Source organism: Panthera uncia (genome assembly GCF_023721935.1).
Source record: "Panthera uncia isolate 11264 chromosome A1 unlocalized genomic scaffold, Puncia_PCG_1.0 HiC_scaffold_16, whole genome shotgun sequence".
Lineage (NCBI taxonomy): Eukaryota > Metazoa > Chordata > Mammalia > Carnivora > Felidae > Panthera > Panthera uncia.
In genome coordinates, this window is record NW_026057576.1 from 64,608,155 (window position 1) to 64,627,314 (window position 19,160).

At 43.1% G+C, this 19,160-nt stretch overlaps 1 protein-coding gene across 3 annotated transcripts in view; it reads left to right on the forward strand.

Moving 5' to 3' along the window:
* Positions 1 to 162: 162 nt before the first annotated feature.
* The window catches only part of CLDN10 (claudin 10), a 23,344-nt gene continuing 4,346 nt past the window's right edge, over positions 163 to 19,160 (forward strand). For 2 of the 3 annotated variants that reach the window (XM_049647151.1, XM_049647152.1), the window contains exons 1-3: positions 163 to 436; positions 7,447 to 7,608; positions 7,697 to 7,778. In XM_049647151.1, the coding sequence (XP_049503108.1) occupies positions 217 to 436; positions 7,447 to 7,608; positions 7,697 to 7,778 (464 nt within the window). In that variant the 5' untranslated portion in view covers positions 163 to 216. Of the gene's footprint in view, positions 437 to 7,446; positions 7,609 to 7,696; positions 7,779 to 8,161; positions 8,527 to 19,160 lie in introns of those variants that run through there. The other variant, XM_049647153.1, reaches the window with a different exon arrangement.

Here is a 19,160-nt window from a genome sequence, read left to right on the forward strand (position 1 = left end):
CGCCCCGCCCCGCCCCGCCCCGCCCCGCCCGCGGGCCGGCGCTAGGGGGCGCGCACGGGCCCCAGGACGGGTCGCGCCCTCGGGGGCGGAGAGGGCTCGCGGGGCGCCCTTATTGTCGCCGCCGCTCGGGTTCTCTAGGGCCAGCTCAGCTGGCCCGGGGTCGCGGCGCCCAGTGGGAGCGCCAGCGCGAGCGCTAGCGCGGCTGCAGCGGGCAGCATGGCGAGCACGGCCTCGGAGATCATCGCCTTTATGGTTTCCATCTCGGGCTGGGTGCTGGTGTCCTCCACGCTGCCCACCGACTACTGGAAGGTGTCCACCATCGACGGCACGGTCATCACCACCGCCACCTATTGGGCCAACCTGTGGAAGACGTGCGTGACCGACTCCACGGGCGTCTCCAACTGCAAGGACTTCCCCTCTATGCTGGCGCTGGACGGTCTGCATCCCCTCGGGCCCCCGTCCCCTGCCCTCGCTCCTGTCCGGCCAGGCAGCCTGGCGCCCTCTTGGCCCGGGCCGGACCCCTCCGTGGCCGAGCCTCGCCTTCCCCCCCCCCCCCCCCCCCCGAGCCTGAGGGAGCCGCGGAGAGCCCCCGTGCCCGTCGGTGCCGTACTGGGACGCGTGTCCCGCGGGGCGCCTGTCCGAGCCCGGCGCCCTGGGACTGGGGTGGGGTGGGCGACTCAGGCGTTGGGGGGTTGAGGGAAGCACCTTTTCAGTCCTGAGAGTCGAGGACACGGTTGTGGGACCCCCATCTCTCGGGGACTGTTAGGATACGGAGTGACGCTTGGCTCCTTCACCCAGCACTCCCCGAAAGAGCTGGATCCTGATTAAAATGGTATCGACTTGTCAAAGCTAATTCTGCTTGTCCTGAGCTCCCATTAACCGTTTTTTTAGTTCTTTTAAAAGTAGGCAAGAGAAAAAGTAACATGTTGCAGGGAGTGTCACTCCAAGCCCCCTTCCCCTAGAAAAAACAACCCCACGCTTCAACAAACGTGTCTGCCTGGGCTTTAATGCTTCCTCCAAGTTTTAGGAAAATAAATAACCCTTGTCTGTGCCGCAGTGGGTAGAGAATCCTGGCTAGCAGGAATCTTGTGCCAGAGACTGCCAAGTTCTGTGTCCATGCGTCCCGCGTCAGCTCTCCAGGTCACTCACCTGCTGTTCTTTTGTAGGTTGTTTTCTACATTGTTCTTGCTAGTTGGGCTCTATACTGTATTGAATTAGAGCAACAAGCGGATGTTCTAGAAAACTGGCTCTGTTTTAGTTTCAAGAGAACGGTAGATGTCAACGCAGGTGCAATGATTGCTCAAGTTCTAGGCTGGTTTCTTCCAGGATTTTATAGCACAGGACTAGATAGAGCCCAGCAGAAAGTTAAGGATAGTCATTTGCATTATCTCTAGATTTGAGGTGTTTCTTTTTTTTTTTTTTTAACTTAAAAAAAATTATTCCACTGCAGGTTTTTATTTGCATAGCTGATTCAATAAAAGACAAGAATTAATTCCCCTAAGATGGTGCTTGCCACGAAAAGCAAACTGTTGTTGCTCAGCGTGGTGGTATTTGATGGAACCCCCATATCCCGGGAATATGTGCCTGATTTTGAATGGATGACACTCAGGTCTTCGTCCTCTTGTGTAAAATAAGTATCTGGGTCACTGTTGATCCCCTAGAATTACTGTTGAGTTTCCTGTGCTCTGTAGAGCACACATTCAGGTAGATGCTTTGAACAGGCAGGCTCTTGTTTCTGTGGTTTACATTGAGAATTTGGGATTGATGGTTACGGTCCAAAGTGCCCTCTTACTGTAACTGCTGTACTGTAAGGTAACCGTATTGTTACCTGAGCTAGCTCACCAGATATGCCTGCTTCCTTCTGTAGGACAGTTGGGGGAGGAGAGAGGGGAGTGAGAAGTAAATGCTCCATGAAGAGCGTTGGGTGCAGAATAGAGAAGTTTTCACATTGTGTCTCTGATGTGGGAGTGGAGTTGGCATGGGGACTTGGGGGCGGGTGGGGTTGTGAGGAGGAAGGAGGGCAGAGCCCTCGGTTATGAGGCTGTGGAGGGAGTTGAGGAGGGAGAAGAGAAAGGAGTGACATTTATACACAACCCTGGTTGCAAAATGACCTCTCGTGGGTGCTCGTGTGTCTAGAAAATGACTTAAAAAAAACCCAAAACACAAATGTCTTCATACTCCCCCTTGTTGTACAATGTTCTAAAATTAATTAACGTATTTGTCCAAGTCAGTACATAGAGAAGTAACTCTAACAAGTGCATGGTATTCATACATCTGGACAGGCTGCTCGGGGACTGTATTTAGCTGCTTTCTCACTGTTGGGGAATGGACACTTTCCAGCTTTTCACTGTTGTCAGTGCTATACTGAAAATCTTCATATTCGTCTCTCTGTGCACGTGTATATTTCTGTGAAGTAGATACTGAGAAATGGTACCTGTCAGATTATTCATTTTAATGTTCGGTTTATACCTCCAAATTACATTCCACCACCAATGAGCGAGAATGCCTATTTGTCCACATTCTCACCACAGAGTTTTTCATCCAGTATTGTGGGTGACATATTATCATGCTATCATTTTTATTGGTGTTTCCCTGGTTTTTACCAATGATTTTTACCATCTTATCCTGTATTTATTGACCTTTTTTTTCTCTTTCATGCATTGCCTGTTCATATCTTATGCCCAGTCTGTTTTTTCCCCTTGATGTAAATGATTTGTTTTTTAAAATTCTGGGTGTCAATCCTCCTTGATTTTTTATTTATGTTGCAGTCTTGGCCCATTGCTTGTCTTTTAAACTTACGATGTCTTTTCTTACACAAAACTTTGAAATGTGTACTGTGATCAGATTTATCAGTTTCTTCCTGCCGCCTCTGCTTTCTGTGGCTTAAGAAGGCATTGCCTATCCGAAAGTGATAAATCTTACTCTTCTGTGTCTCCCAGAATAACATATTGAGGGATTTAATCACACCGCTACGTTTTCACCTAGAGAGTTGATTTCTCCTCCTACAAGGTGACCTTTCCAGAGCAGGCCTCTCGGCTTGTAAGCTGTCTGCTGCGTCCCTGGAGCAGCCACATCTGCTGGATGCTGGTTCTGAGGCAGGTCCCGCCGACATCACACTGCACATTGGACTTCCTGATGCTGCTCTGAAGTGGCAAGAGAAGGCTACATTACTGTAGGGTGTGGTGACCACAGGCCTGAGCAAGCCAATCCTCCCCTTAAGCCAGGAAGAAGCTCTAAGTTCAAAAGAGAATGCAGAAAGGAGGGAGAAGGCCCACGGCTCTCTCTCATCTAGCCTGAGGTGGGAGAAGGAGCCTCTTGGGCGCAGATGATGGAGACATTATTCTGAATTTTCTGTACGAGGTCAAAGCTCTGATTCCTCATCCTCAGGGGGGTATCATTGCAACCCCAGTTTTCCCTACAAGGAAAATGAGGCCGAGAAAAGCTAAATGTGTAGATTTGATTTTATGTCAAGATCCCAACTCCAAGTTCTGCTTAGAATTAATCTTAGTATGATGGAAGGGAAGCTTTGATGAGATTCTTACAAATCACCAGGCACTCTGTTCATATTATTCATCCTGTGAAGTAAGTGGTCTTATCCCTGTTTTACAGATGAGAAAACTGAGCCTCAGAGAGATAAGGTAATGTAATCAAGGACACACAGCAGGTAAATAGAAGAACCAGAGCTGAGATTCATAGTTCGTGCCTTCCTCCGATCCCACCCTTCTTTCAGAGGATTTGCAAAAAGTACACAAAGCTACTAGCGTAGGAAAAGGCCATTCTTTTCTCTCCCTTCTATCCAGCAACAGGCACATGTGCTACTAGGGAATTGTCTCCACCAAGTGGATATTTTCATTTTTGCTAGTTTGAAATGGAAAATGAGTTACACATCATTTGGAAAACGCTTAATTTTTAAGGGACGCCTTGAAGGTTTCCTCCAACAGAATTCGTTATTGTAAAGTCACTGTATTTTACTAATTGGAACTTTCACGGTTGAACGAGCTAGTGATTTCTGTTTATCGCCAGCTCATATTCCTTTCAAAGCACCACTTGAACTTCAGCTGAGAATCATTTTCAGCCAGGTTGTTTTTAGTATATGCCATCTATTTTTGTTCGTGGAAATGTTTGCCGTTTCTTCCAAGAGAGTTAACTATAAATTATACTTCAGAGAACTTCTGAGTAAATATGTTCATGCCTCAGCACTTTAATGTGTTAATTAGCTATTAAAGGTGTCAGTAAATTCAACCTGTCAAAAATAATGGCCTCCTTGACTAGGTTTTTACTACCACTCCACTTGCTGGTGTTACTTAGAAGTTTTGCCCTCCGGAACTGTTAAAAGCAAGGTTGTAGAGGTCTGCCTTGCAAAAGATAAACTCTGAGTTTGTTGGAAGTCACCTAAGGCCTGAGTCTGTGGATGTTTTAAGGACTGGTGGCCCCTAATTTACACAACCAGGCTTACCAACACCTGGATTCCGTTTAGAGCTGGCAGTGGAGGGGGTGCGGTTTATCCCCAGGAAACCCAGTGTCTGCTCTTTGTTCCCTGTTTCAGAAAATCTAACCAATGATTGTGCATGCAGTAAGTTAGCATAGTTAGCCATGTTAGCGTAGTTAGCAAGTTACTGCTACCGTTCCAGGCTGGAGAGAGGTGCCTTTCCCTCCAAGTCAGGGTTCTGGTTGGCATGCAGGGAAGGACCCGACCACATCAGAAACAGTATTTCTCCTCTCATATTCATGCCAAGAGACCAGTCCTACTGCAGGCACGGGGGCTGAGACAGGAGAACAGAGTGAGAACCTCAGAAAAAAAATACTATGAGTCATGGTTGAATAAAGTTTAAAGACTACTGTTATTTTCATATTAAGTCATATTAAGGATTGCATGCACCGGCCTGAGGTTCATACCACTGTTTTCATCTGGGAAAACACATTTGAGTTCTAAATGATCAGAGTGTAGGCCTTAACCATTTGCCAGGCTCCTGCATTTCCTGTTCATAAAGACTATACGATGACTCGAGTAAATGATAAACTTGGCTAATTTTTTAAAACATGTATCACAGAGGCTACGTCTACACACATGCTGTTTTGTGTAGTGACTGCAGTGAGAATCCGCTAACATACCTCAAAACCATAGATTACTATAAGTCTCAGGAGGAAATGAAACCACACTGTCCCAGTAGTGGTTGTCTTGGTAGATGGTCTTTAATCTTATAGGGAACCAGCAGCCTTCCCCTCTGTGCTTATGTCTGCTCCCTGGCTTCTGGCAAGGGGACTGAGAGTTGAAATTTTTAAAAAACCCGGGTCATCAGAGACCCAGATAGCCCTACGGTATGATTATTGCTACTGAAATTAGCCTCCATTATCTTGTTGGGCTAAAAATAAACTTGTTTTGCTGTTTTTGACAGCCTCACCTCCAGTGGAATTATTCCTGGAGGCTGTTCACACTATAAAATAGAAGTTCGTTGTCTTTGCCGTCTGCATTGGTGGAGGCCGAACTTTGTTGCAATTAAACAGAGTATCTTCTTTGTACTCTTTAAAATGGACCCTAGGAATAGTATTAACACTTTAAAATTTCATTCTTTCCCAAAGGAATGTGGGTTGGAGGCTCCCTGCCAGGATTATTTCTTGAATTTACAATTACTGTAGTCTTAGAATTATTATTTATTGTGGGTTTTACCTGAACACTAAGAATGAGTGACTTGCTGTCTTTATGAGGTGTTTTTTCAAATTAAAAAAATAATCCCACATGTGAACTTGATGTACATGCCTGTTCATTGGCTCCACGAACATCTGCTTATACCTAGGATCTGCCATTGCTACTCCAGATTGATACATGGCACTGTTTCCCGCTGAAAGGAAAATGACCCTCTGTGCTAAAAGTGTATTGGTTTAAATTCTATTGATTTAGAATTTGTTAGTGTCTGGACAAAAGCCACATTGAAGTTTACCCCACCCTGGCTGTGCAAATAAGAATAGGTGATTAAGAAAATCGGTGGTGGGGCACCTGGGCGGCTCAGTTGGTTAAGTGTCTGACTTCGACTCGGGTCATGATCTCATGGTTGGTGAGTTTGAGCCCCACGTTGGGCTCTGTGCTGACAGCTCAGAGCCTGGAGCCTGCTTTGGATTCTGTGTCTCCCTCTCTCTGCCCCTTCCCTGCTCTCTCTCTCTCTGTCTCTCAAAAATAAATAAACATTAAAAAAATTTTTTTTAATTAAAAAAAAAATGGGTGGTACCAAAAGATGATCAGACAACCCAATAGAACAAGGTTTTAGGGTGCTTAGAAAGCATCCACTTATATGCACCCAGTGAATTTCATAATTATGAAATATTCTTTTAGTAAACAACCACTGCTTTTTGTTTTTTTTTTAAATTTTTTTTTTCAACGTTTTTTATTTATTTTTGGGACAGAGAGAGACAGAGCATGAATGGGGGAGGGGCAGAGAGAGAGGGAGACACAGAATCGGAAACAGGCTCCAGGCTCTGAGCCATCAGCCCAGAGCCTGACGTGGGGCTCGAACTCACGGACCGCAAGATCGTGACCTGGCTGAAGTCGGACGCTTAACCGACTGCGCCACCCAGGCGCCCCCAACCACTGCTTTTTGAAACCTAGTTTTATTCCATGTGCCCTGAAAGTAATAATGTCATTAAAATACTTCTTGATTTAAACTCATCATTGGTTCCTGATGATATTCTAGTTGGTCTCATTTGTAAGCTTTCACTGATATCAGAAACACCTTGCTGCCCAATTATAAATTTTATAATGTCAAAACCATTAAAGCATCTATTTAAAAGGTCGAATGTGGGACGCCTGAGTGGCTCAGTCAGTTAAGCGTCTGACTTTGACTCAGGTCACGATCTCATGGTTCATGAGTTACAGCCCTGTGTTTGGGGCTCTGTGCGGACAGCTCAGAGCCTGGAGCTTACTTTGGATTCTGAGTCTCCCTCTTCTCTGCCCCCCCCCCCCGCTCGCTCGCTCTCTCTCAAAAATAAATAAACATTAGTAAAAAATGAATAAAAGGTCCAATGTACAAAGGAGGAGGAGGGTTGAGATGGTGGTGGATGGTATTTCTTACAGAGAGGGGTAGCGTCGCATGGATTTTATAGTCAGAAGCGGATGGAATCCGTTTCAGCCTCTTACTAATTCATCTCTGACATAGCCTATATAACCTTTGGTGCCTCAGTGTCCTCCTCCGTGAACGTGGGAATAATAACACTCAAGGAATCTATCCTGAGGATTATGCATAGGGCAATCCTAAAAGTGGGTGACATAGAACAGGCACTCCATATAGATTAACTTGCTTTCCCTTCTGGCTTCTCTTACCATGTGTTTTAACCACTATGGGTATTTTTTTTTGGAGAACGGAACCCTCATTCAGAAGGATGGTACAAAATGAGGAGGATGTCTCCCTGGAAAGCCACGTGTTTTATGCTAACACAGATGACCTCTAATTGCAGGTTATATCCAGGCATGTAGAGGACTTATGATTGCCGCTGTCAGTCTGGGCTTTTTTGGTTCCATATTTGCCCTGTTTGGAATGAAGTGTACCAAAGTCGGAGGCTCAGATAAAGCTAAAGCTAAAATTGCTTGTTTGGCTGGAATTGTATTCATACTGTCAGGTAAATAGTAACTTTCTCCCAAACAAGGCACTTCACGATGTTATTGAAATGACACTAACCGTGGTACTTTCCTTCTGATACTTTGCAGGGTTGTGCTCAATGACCGGTTGTTCCCTCTACGCAAACAAAATCACAACGGAATTCTTTGATCCTCTCTATGTTGAGCAGAAGTAAGTCCTCTTCTTGGTCTGTATGTTTCTAGCTTCTAGGAAATGTATGCGAGTGACTCTTCTAAATTAAGATACATAAATTCCTTACATGGCTCGTCAAAGTGAGACACTGATAAATACTATTTGATGACATCATTTCAAGAGTAAACATTTCATGTGCTACGTTGGCAAAAGATGCATTTAATTACTGCATTGGTGTCACATAGTGTCTTGTCTAAAAAGCTCAAGGCGTAGCATTTGAAATTCTGGACTTCATCCACTGTACGTCATTAAATTGGGGTGAAGTAGAGGACAAGTGGAAGAGAGACGTAAGGTGGGGAGGAAAGGATGATGATGTGAGACAACAAAAAACTGACAGCTTGCTTCGATTGTTGTCCACCCAGATTGACATTTGCCGGGTGCTGGTGTCTGAGCCGGTTTCCATCATGGTTTCAAACACTGACATGGAACATGCTCCTGAAGATTAGCAATCTGTTAATGACATTTAAATGAAGTATCATCTTTTCATGTTTAAAAAATATTTATTCATCAATTTTGAGAGAGAGAGAGAGAGAGAGAGAGAGAACAAGTGGGGGAGGCAAAGAGAGGGAGGGAGAGAGAGTATCTCAAGCAGGCTCTTTGCTGACACGGGGCTCGATCTCACAAACCAGGAGATCATGACCTGAGCTGAAATCAAGAGCCAGATGCTTAACTGACTGGGCCACCCAGGCGCCCCTCATGTTTTCATTTTTAATTAGCCTTTTAAATTAACTCCTTAAGAAGCTCCACTTAATAAAGCTTTATAAAGAAACTACATTATGCAGGGTTTTTATTTTATTTATTTATTTAAATTTATTTATTTTATTTCTTTTTAACATTTATTTATTTCTGAGACAGAGAGAGACAGAGCGTGAACAGGGGAGGGTCAGAGAAAGAGGGAGACACAGAATCTGAAACAGGCTCCAGGCTCTGAGCTGTCAGCACAGAGCCCGACGCAGGGCTCGAACCCACGGACCGTGAGATCATGACCTGAGCCGAAGTCAGATGCTTAACCGACTGAGCCACCCAGGCACCCCTGCAGGGTTTTTAAAAAATGCCTTCGGAGTGGTACAGACACCACCCAGGTGTGACCGGTCTGGGTTGCAGGCAGTTGCTTTGGCATTTACAGATCAGTTTGTTGTTGATGGTTGTTTTTTTTAACTATGGGCAATTGCTTTTTATAGTTTCCCTAGGCTTATTTCTTTGCCTTGGGAAAACCCCAGGGATACCAAATTAGAAATAATGATATATGCAATATTTTGTCTTCCATGAAAATATACCCACATACCTCTGTAGAAAGCCACATCAGTATGTACGTGTATAGTTAACAACCAGTCTGGTGCTTCTCTTTCAGTCTTCAGATAAAATGTGACAGGATTTTAAAAAACAGTTGCTAAAATAGCTGGTCAGGTGTGCATTACTTTTTTCTGGTGGATTTAAGTTTCTTCAGGGAATTGGTTTTTTAGTTCTGTCTTTGGTGTCTTTTATTTATAAATAATAAATGCTTATATAATGAAAATAGCAGCTAACACATGTTGGGCCCCTCCCATGTACCAAGCAGAGCATTGCAAATATTATTCTGTTTTATTATTTTGTTTTATTCTTGGAACAGCCTTATAAAGTAGGTTCTCTTGGTACAACCTTTTTTTTTTTTTTTTTTTTTTTTCAAATGAGGAAAGAGGTCAATTAATGTGTGCAATGGAACCTAAACTCAACTAGGTACTGTCTGATTAGACTATGAGTCAGACCAGGAATGCTTGCTCTAAGACCCATGATTTATAATACTCCGTTTCATGATTTTTGGTGACAGTATGGTATATATATTTTTTGCATGTTTTCAAAAACTATTTTAACTTTTGTTAAATGGGAAACAAAAATGGGTGTTTGAGACACCAGTGTAATTTTTACTCACCTGCTTATGTTGGAAAAATGCGTTCTGATTTTTAAATTCTTAAGCCTCCAACTTTGGCTCAGGTCATCATCTCACTGTGAGTTCAAGCCCTGCATCGGAGCCTGGGGCTGCTTCACATTCTGTGTCTCTCTCTCTCTCTGCCCCTCCCCTGCTCACGCTGTCTCTCCCTCCCTCCCTCCCTCCCACTTTATCTCTCTCTCTCAAAAATAAATAAAAATTTTAAAAAAATTAAAAAAAAAAGAAACACGTTAATGATATTTAAACGAACTAATAATTTTCATTAAATGATACATTTTTATTTCAGGCTTTGGTATCCTAAATCTACAACAAAACTGGTTTATTTTATTAAAGACATTGCTGCCTTTTCTGGATTATCTTTTCCACATTGCTGTCTTTATTTTCCTGACAATTATTAAGGATGTCTTTGGCAGAATCTTAAAAATCATTTTTATCATTCCTCAAAAGGTCAAGCAAGGCTAATTCATATATGCCCAGTAACTTGCGTCTGTCCTTTGTGTGACTTTTCTTCTGTGTTTGCTGTATGCTCAGTCGCCTAACTCAGTTTGGTGCCATTGGGATTTCTGATTTTCTTTCAGGTTTTGGTTAAACTCAGTTCAGTAAATATGGACTCGGAGGGGTTTTCCTCATCCCCCCCTCATGTCCTGTCGGCACTCACTCTCTTCTCAACTTCTGCCTGCTGTTTCCGTATTCTCATCCTGAAATCAGGCTAAGAATAGAACTTTCTCATAGACTTAATGTGGAAATTAAGAGAGTGTATATAGATGCTCAGAACTGATTAGAAAAGAGGAAATTGATTACTGTATTGTATTAGCTATTAAGATTGATTTTTAATTGTAGCTTATCTTTATAGATATTTTTATTAGCCTTTTCTGAAGTGACTTAAAAATATAACACCTGGGTGCTCAGTCGGTTAAGTGTCCCACTTGATTTTTGTCTCAGGTCGTGATCTCATGTTTTGGGGTTCGGGCCCCACGACAGGCTCTGTGTCAATAGAGCCCAGTGTGGTGCTTGATCTCATTACTGTGAGATCGTGACCCGAGCCAAAATCAAGAATTGGTTGCTTAATCGACTGAGCACCATCCTTTTATCAGGTGCCCCATCCTTTTATCGACATTTCTAGTAGAGGACAGAGAAATAAAAATTTGAAAGATTAATAAGTTAAAAATTGGCTACCTACACAAAATAAACTAATTTCATAGGTCTTAGAATTTTTAAAGTGAGATTTTGATATTTTTTTTTAATGTTTATTTTTGAGAGACAAAAAGAGACAGACTGTGAGCGGGGGAGGGGCAGAAAGAGAGGGTGACACAGAATCTGAAGCAGACTCCAGGCTCTGAGTGGGGCTTGAACTCAAAAACCACAAAATCATGACCTGAGCCGAAGTTGGACACTTAACCAACTAAGCCACCCAGGCGCCCCAAAGTGAGATTTTGATTTGGCATATTCTAGGGGCTAGTGTTGCCTCAGCTAGCATTTGCTAAAAATTCAGCCATCGGTCTTTGACTTAGTTTGTGCATGAACTGAGGAATGCTTTGGAGAATCAGGGCTAAAGGCAGGACAGCCCTAGGTGGGTTGAGATTTGGAAGGTACTACAGCAGGAAGGTTCTGACTTTCTTTGGTGTTTTCATTCACTTGCGTGAGAGTAAATTCTTTGAGATTAGAAAGTGCCCCTTTCATTGCTGTCTTATTAGCCAAGCACAGTGCCTGGCAAGTGAGTCTTATCTGCAGAGGTAGTCCTTTCAGAGTTAGGGGAAAAGCTTCCTGTGGTGTCAGCCCACTGAGGAGAGAAGGAAGGACACTCACTCCTCTCTCCCATCCGTATCACACACTCCGCTTCCTAAAACTAGCTACCACCAAGTGACATCTCTCCCTGTCCACAGTCACATGTGTGCTTGGCCTTTAGGAAGGCAGTGAAGACAGCTGCTTGTGGTGTGCTCTACTTTAAATTTCTGGTGAGCAAATCCTAGCTATCCCATACCCGAGCCCTGAAATGCACTGGAAGACAGTCTGGGCTCAGAATCTAGTTTTTTTGATGTTTGTTTTGTTTTTCTTAAGGTTCTGTGCTATATTAGGGCACCTGGGTGGCTCAGTCATGAAGCATCTGACTTTGGCTCAGGTCACGATCTCACGGTTCATGAGTTCTAGTCCCATATCGGGTGAGCTCGAGCCCTACTTCGGGTAAAACATGAGCCCCACTTTGGGTGACCCTGCTTCTCTCTCTCTCTCTCTCCCCTTTACTCACTTGTGCCCCCCCCTCAAAAAAATAAAAAGATTCTGTGCTATATTAATTGAATCTTTTCTGTGGATTTCCAGGACATTCCTATGTAAGACCTACCTTGGTTGCCTAAGTTAGAAACACAGACTAAACTCATCAACAAAATTCCTGCTAGGTTCCTACTATGTGCAAGGAACTCAGTAGGCACTTTATTGGTGAGAAAAGATGAGTGGCTTCTAGTGCAGCTGGAGTAAAGATCAGAGGCTGTAGCACTAAAAACAGTAACACGCTCTATGCTCCTGGCTCTGTATTTCCGAAATCCTTCCTCTCCCTCCATATATCTGGGAAGTTCTTTCTCCCAGGCTATAGTCACAACACAAATGTAATTCTTTTTTTTTTTTTTTTAATGTTTATGTATTTTTGAGAGAGAGAGGGAGAGAGACAGAGTGCCAGAAGGGGAAGAGCAGAGAGAGAGGGAGACACAGAATCCGAAGCAGGCTCCAAGTTACCAGTGCAGAGCCCATGGCGGGACTCAAACTCATGAACCATGAGATCATGACCTGAGCCAAAGTCGGACACTTAACCGACTGAGCCACCCAGGTGCCCCCACAATTGCAGTTGTTTAAAGAGTTACATCTGACTGTGGTCGTTTCTGCCATGCCCCCCAACCCGGCCCCCGCCTTTTTTTTTTTTTTTTTGGCGTTTGTTTTGCTTCTCTTGCGTTCATTCAAGTTGTGATTATGTTTCATGACTCCAGGATGGGCTGCTGCAAAGCCTTGAAAAAGATTTCCCAACTCTTCCCTTTGGCTGTTTCAAACCAACTTCCTCCTTTTTATTAAAATAAAACCTACCAAATCCAAAAAAGTCTACCATTCTCAAGTTTATGGTAGCAGGCATCCACTACCCTGTGACCCACCCTCCAGGGAGTTGAGATTTAATTCAGTTATTATTTCCACTACTGCTTTGTTGTCCAAATGACTTAACTTCCTAAAGGTCTTGATTTGTTTTCTTAAATAAACTGTTCCAAGTAAGAATTTATTGACACAAAGAAACTTCTTTTCAAATTCGTGCAATGTTGGAGCATTAAACCAAATGCCCTAATTGAAGAAATGGGACGTCATAATCTTAGATTTATTCTCTTTTAGTATATGAAATTTATCATTAGTATTTTGGCTCAGATATTCTCATATTCAGGTCTTATCCTTCAGGCTTTTTTATTTTCAGAGTGTTTAAAACCGTGGACTTATTTATCTCTAACACTCATTCTTGGCATATATTTAGTTTCTACTTTAGGATTTCAGCTTTACTTGGGAAAACCTGTTCACCTCTGTGGCTATTTAGTAGTTAGAAATAAACAGCTGTCTACTCTCTGATAAATGTTCTCATGCTTGCTGTCTGTCCAGTTAAATGAACAGTAGATCATTCAAGTAGATCATTCTAGAAGGTACCTTTCTAGATTACACATTTTCCTGGGTGAAGTTCAAAGGAATATCAATCTCACTACGTGACCTTGCCAGCATATTTGGCTTCTGACTTCTGTCATTATTATAATGTAATGAATTATGGATGTTCGTTTATTTAGGCTTACTCCACTCGTGAGTTATTTGGAGAATGAATTAATGTTGGTAAACAGCTCACAGATTCTTGGATAAGGGCTTCCTTGGAGGTACCATGTATTAAGAACAAAACAATTCAGCTGTTAAATATTAAGAAGCGTTACCCTGTGCCTTCGCTGTTCAGTGGTGGCTCAGATCACCATAATGGCTCGGATGCTTTTGTTAACACTAGCGTGACTTTAAAAATATGCTTGCGAATCAAGTGTTGGGCAACTGTGTTTTGTTTTTACTGGCCAGTACATGGAGTCACAATTCCTGCCAGTTTGCCATGCTTCCTGGTGACTCCACTCGGACCCCTAAGCCCCCTTTCCCTTTCCTTTTCACATGCTGGCTGACACCAGCCATCCTGCAGGACTTGTGTTCTGGGTGAGGTGCCCTCCCGTGTGCTCCTGTTCCACCACCTGGTGCTTCTGTCATAATGCTGCCGTGTAGTTAGCACTTACTTACTGGTTCCTGTCCCAAACCAGACCAGGAGCATCTGCGGGCAGAGACCACATCTTGCTGATTTTGGAGTCTCTTGTGCCTAGTGCCTGCTCCATGACATTTACAGCAAGGAGGCCGGTCAGCAGTGTTATAGGACTGTCTGTCTGCATCTCTCTTGGAGTGGGAAGACTGAGCATGTTTGTGGATGTCTGGGACCTACGGGCATGTCATGTGGACATGAGGGCAGGAGGCAGCATACACACAGTGTCAAAGAGCGAGGCCCTGGGTCCAGCACCTCCTGGCTGCCTGGGAGGAAAGCCCGGCTCTGCTGCTTATTTGTTGTATAACCTTGAAGAAGGTCCGTGTCTTTTCTGTGTCCTGCGTCCCTCCTCTGTGCTATGGAGGGATATAAATATTCAGCTCTTTAGAAGCATGCATCACACGGTAGGCACTCAGTAAACGTTCACTGTTATTTTTAAGGATACTGGCCCTTAGCAGCGTGCATCAATGTCGCAGTTCATTACTTGAGGTCGTGTACTAAGGTGAGCCATAGAGTAATGAATATTGAAATGTTGGAAGCCCGGTAGAAGTGATAACTGTTGTTAAGACGCTTGGCTCTCAAATAGAAGGCAGGTTTGAAAGGGACCATTTAAAAGAAACCATTTAAAAGAAACAAGGCTTGAGTAATTTCTTCTTTTTTTCTAATCGCCTCAGTCGTAGCATTGAGTTGGAGACGTGCAACCCCCAGGAACTGTCAAATTCATAGACATTCTTGAGACCCTTCCCAAGAGAGCCATCCTGCATACATCTGTCCCTGGTTTGATTCTGAGACACTTTCGGGTAGCCCGTGGGGGATTCTGAATAGAATGCGGGATCTGCTTTTAAATGACTCAGGCTCTTTTGCTGCAAATTCATCCGTATGTTTTTTCTCTTAACACAAGCAGATGCGCACACTCACCTGCGCACGCACGGACTCTAAGCTCTGGCCATGCCCTCAGGGGTCGCAAGGCAGCTTCGACGTTCCAGGAATTTCCTGTCTTGAAGCACAGCCCCCTCTGCAGTGTCTGCTTGTTCAGACTTCACAGCGTGTGTGCGAACACGTTATCAGGCCTGCTGCCTGCTTTGAGTATAAGGACTCGGCACATCATTTTCACTTAAAACCAAAGAGGGCCCAGGAAACCCCCCAATTCTCCATATGACTGGAGATCGAGCTAAACAACAGATTTGTTTTGGAATTGGCCTATGTGATTTTGGGGGACAGGACATATTTCTTTTAAGTTGTAATTTACCTTAGCTAATATTATATTGTTACACTGTGAATTTTTTTTTTTTTAATTTCCGTGAATACTTGGCAGGAATTAGGGCTTCTGTAAAGATACTTCCTGTGCGTGCAGATGGTTGGAGGGGGGTGGCGGCAGATAGGCTAAGAGGCAGGTTTCAGAGTTACACCCCGGCTCAGCTCCTGTCCCTGCCCTCGCTCCTCTGGGATCTTAGGGGAGCTGCAGTTGTCTGTCTGGATAAGAGAGGTAATCCCTCCTGCTTCTCAGTGTGAAGAGGACGGAAGAAAATAACGTAGCTAGAGCACTTACCACATCAGCATGTTATTAATATATAACGTTTGTAGAATTTTGTTGATAAATCACAGCACATAGAAAAGAAACGCATGTATGTCTGTTTTAATCTAGCCACAGGAAAGCAATTTAGAACTGACACCAAAAAGATCAATCTTTATTTTGGGTTTCCTAAATGTGAGAATTCTGCGTGAAGTTTCCGTGTAGAAGTGGATGCTTATTATTTAAATTCTACGTTAGCCGCCATTTGGGAGGTACCTGTTAGTACTTTGTAAGTCTCCTGGAAGCTTCGGGTGAGAAATCCTGTGGCATCTTGTGGGCAGTGGGAGAGAAACCATTAGCCGATGGGATTGTGTAAGGGAAAGCTAGACTGTGAGCAGGGTGGGGAGGTACACAGGCTGGGTGGGCATGTGGCAGCCCATCCTTGTAACTGGGCCCCCAGGAGAGGGTGGGGGGGGCGGGGGGAGGAGTGTTTGTAGATAATACCTGCAGAATACTTATTTAATATAAAATCTACTCATGTAGTTATCTAGACCTTGGATTATATAAGCCTATGAGCTGAAGAACGTTTATTTTAGGTAGTAATCTTTAAAACAATGGCATGCCAGTGGAATTCAATTTTAAAATGTTTATGTTGGTAATATGTGGTATGCTTTCTAAACTTTAAACTCGATAGAGATACATGATCGATCAATTGATCAATTGTTAGTTTTCAGTTAACTGGAATATTTATTTTGGCTGCTACCACTCTTGTTAAAATGAGGAGTAAGACAATGTGTTTGAAAAAACGCTATCCCAGATGCCAAAGACCTGACTCCTAGCTCTGCGACTTACAGCAAGGTCACTTCGCTCCTCTGGGGGTCGTACGAGGAGATTTTTTTTCATTCGCTAAACACTTTTTGTTTTGTTTTTGGAGGCGCTGCATTTTCTGTTTTTTCCAGTCCAACATGCCCTGATTTTAATTACTACACTCACCTCTTTTTGTGCTGGGTGAAAAGACAGCCTGAGGGGAATTCAGAAAAAATTCCATACCCTGGAGCTTGTGAGCCACTGAGAAGGCAGTGAGCCGCAGAGAGAGAAAACGCCCATCTCTCTGAAATGACAAATAAGAATATATTGCATTGATTGTATTTTCTCATATTGATAAAATCTTTTACTTAGCTAAGGTATACTACGTAAAGGGAAGAAAGAGTGATGGTTAAGAGCTTGAGTTTTGGAATCACAGTTATGGGTTTTAAATCCTGGTTTTACCATTTACTTAGCTGAGGTATGTGGCAAGTAATTTAATTTCCCTGAGCTTCAGCTTCCTCATTTGTAAAATGAGGTAGCAATACCTATCTCTCAGGATTGTAATGAAGATTGAATGTAATTATGCAAAAAAAAATTCTTAGCACACACACAAAAATCCTAGTACAGTGAGCTGACAGTAATGCTGGTTATAGTTGTAGACACTCACCTGAATGACGTCTGGGTGGATCTGGGAGAACAGGTAATGTTTACTTGGCAAAAACATACTCTTCTGATGCTGTTGTTAAATTTCATTGTACTTTGCTAGTGTTACTTGCTTACTATCTGACTATTGTCACTAGACTCTGAGATCCTTGAGACCAGAGCTGTCCTTCTCTTGTACACCTCAAAACACATGATGAGCACAATGCCTCCTGGCACATCATTTCTGTGGTGGTGACCTGGGTAGGCTACACGAGCTCCCCATAGATGGCAAATAAGTCATAATGGGTTTGGATGCAAGGAAGACAAAAAAATAGGAGGTGCAAATAAAAGGGGTTCTTCAGTCCATTCCCTCGGATTACCGTGAAGGTTATAGGGCTGAAATATGAGTTGAAGTATGAGATGATTAGAATGAAGGCCTCCAAGTGTGGTACTAGCTCTCTAGGGCCCCAGGCACAGCCAGGCGGGTGAGAATAATTTCACCTAATACTTCAGAGGGTGTTTTATTTATGTATGGTTGTATATATGTATGTATGTATGTATGTATGTATGTTATGTCTGTCTATTTTTGAGAGAGAGAGAGAGAGAGAGAGCACAAGTGGGGGATAGGCAGAGAGAGAAGGAGACACAGAATCTGAAACAGGCTCCAGGCTCTAAGTTGGCAGCACAGAGCCCAGTGCAAGGGCTTGACCCCACAAATCCTGAGATCATGACCTGAGCTGAAGTCGGACACTGAACTGACTGAGGCATCCAGGCGTCCCAGTTCAAAGGACATTTTAATGCCTTAGTTCTTTATGGTTCTTTTTTGGGGGAAATTTTAAGTGATTATATATAAGTAAAGTTTTCCCCTGCTTGCTAACTTACATTCAATTACATAAGTGAATTAAAGTCATATAGGCAGCTTTTTATTAGTCCTATCAACTGAGAGGATTATTTGAGATACTGTAGAAACAATATTTTGATCCATAAAATGGAGCTCTGTCCTCCCCCTGACAATCATGGATCTGTCTGGTGCTAAGCAGATTTAGAGCTTTTCAGAATAATGAAGAAATGTTGGCGATCGTAACAGTCCAATAAAGAGGGCACGCTCTGAGTGGGGAAGCTGGTGTGGGGCCAGGAGGATATTGTTAATGAAAGAAAGCCCTGCAACAGAGCATCTGAAATTTGGTAATCTTCGGAGGCATTGAAGTCAGCTTCTTAGTATTACCAAATAAACGGAGAAAGATTTTCCAGGCAGAGACTAAGCTTCCCAGTCAGTGTCAAAGGAAACATGCTCTGGAACAGATTTGAGTGGATATTATATTGCTCTCTCAATCCTGTGTTTCAATAATACCAGCCAGTTTTTGCCAGATCATGCACACTGATAGGTGCGAATTTGAGTCCTTGCTGAGTAAGTCTGCTATCCGTGTCTTTCCACAGAATGAAGAAGAAAAAGTCTCTGCAAGAGAAAGAACCAAGTCACAAAGCCAAATTGTTAGAAATTGCTGATGTAGATGTGGAGTCTCTTAAAGACTTCAGCTCTGAGTACTATTTGTCTCTGAGAGAACTCACAAGGAACTCAAATGGAAATGGTACTTTTCTTGGAATAGAGTCTGAATTTACTGACTTAAAGTTAAATAACATGAAAATATATTAAAAGTCAGGAATAAGCGAGCCAGTATTTTTAAAAATTTTTTAAAAATGTTTATTTTTGAGAGAGAGAGAATGAACAGGGGAGGGGCAGAGAGAGAGGGCAACACAGAATCCGAAGCAGGCCCCAGGCTCTTAGCTGTCAGCACAGAGCCTGATGTGGGGCTCAAACTCATGTATTGCAAGATCATGACCTGAGCCAAAGTCAGACACTTAACTGACTGAGCCACCCCGGTGCCCTGAACCTGTTTTTAATATAAGACAAACTCATGATTCTTGCAGAAGGTTCAGGATGGCTTAAATGAGTATAAAGACACAAGTCCCAACATTTTTCCTGCCTGAGTAATTTATCCTCTGATTTGTGACGACACTGTGTACATGTTTGCATGCTCCTTTGAGCGAATTCACAGTGCCAAGCTGTAGTTTATGATTTCTATGATTGTCACCCCTGATTGACCACTATTAATAATTAGAGACTTATTTTTATTTTTATTTTTTTTATTTTTTTTTCCAACGTTTTTTTTTTTT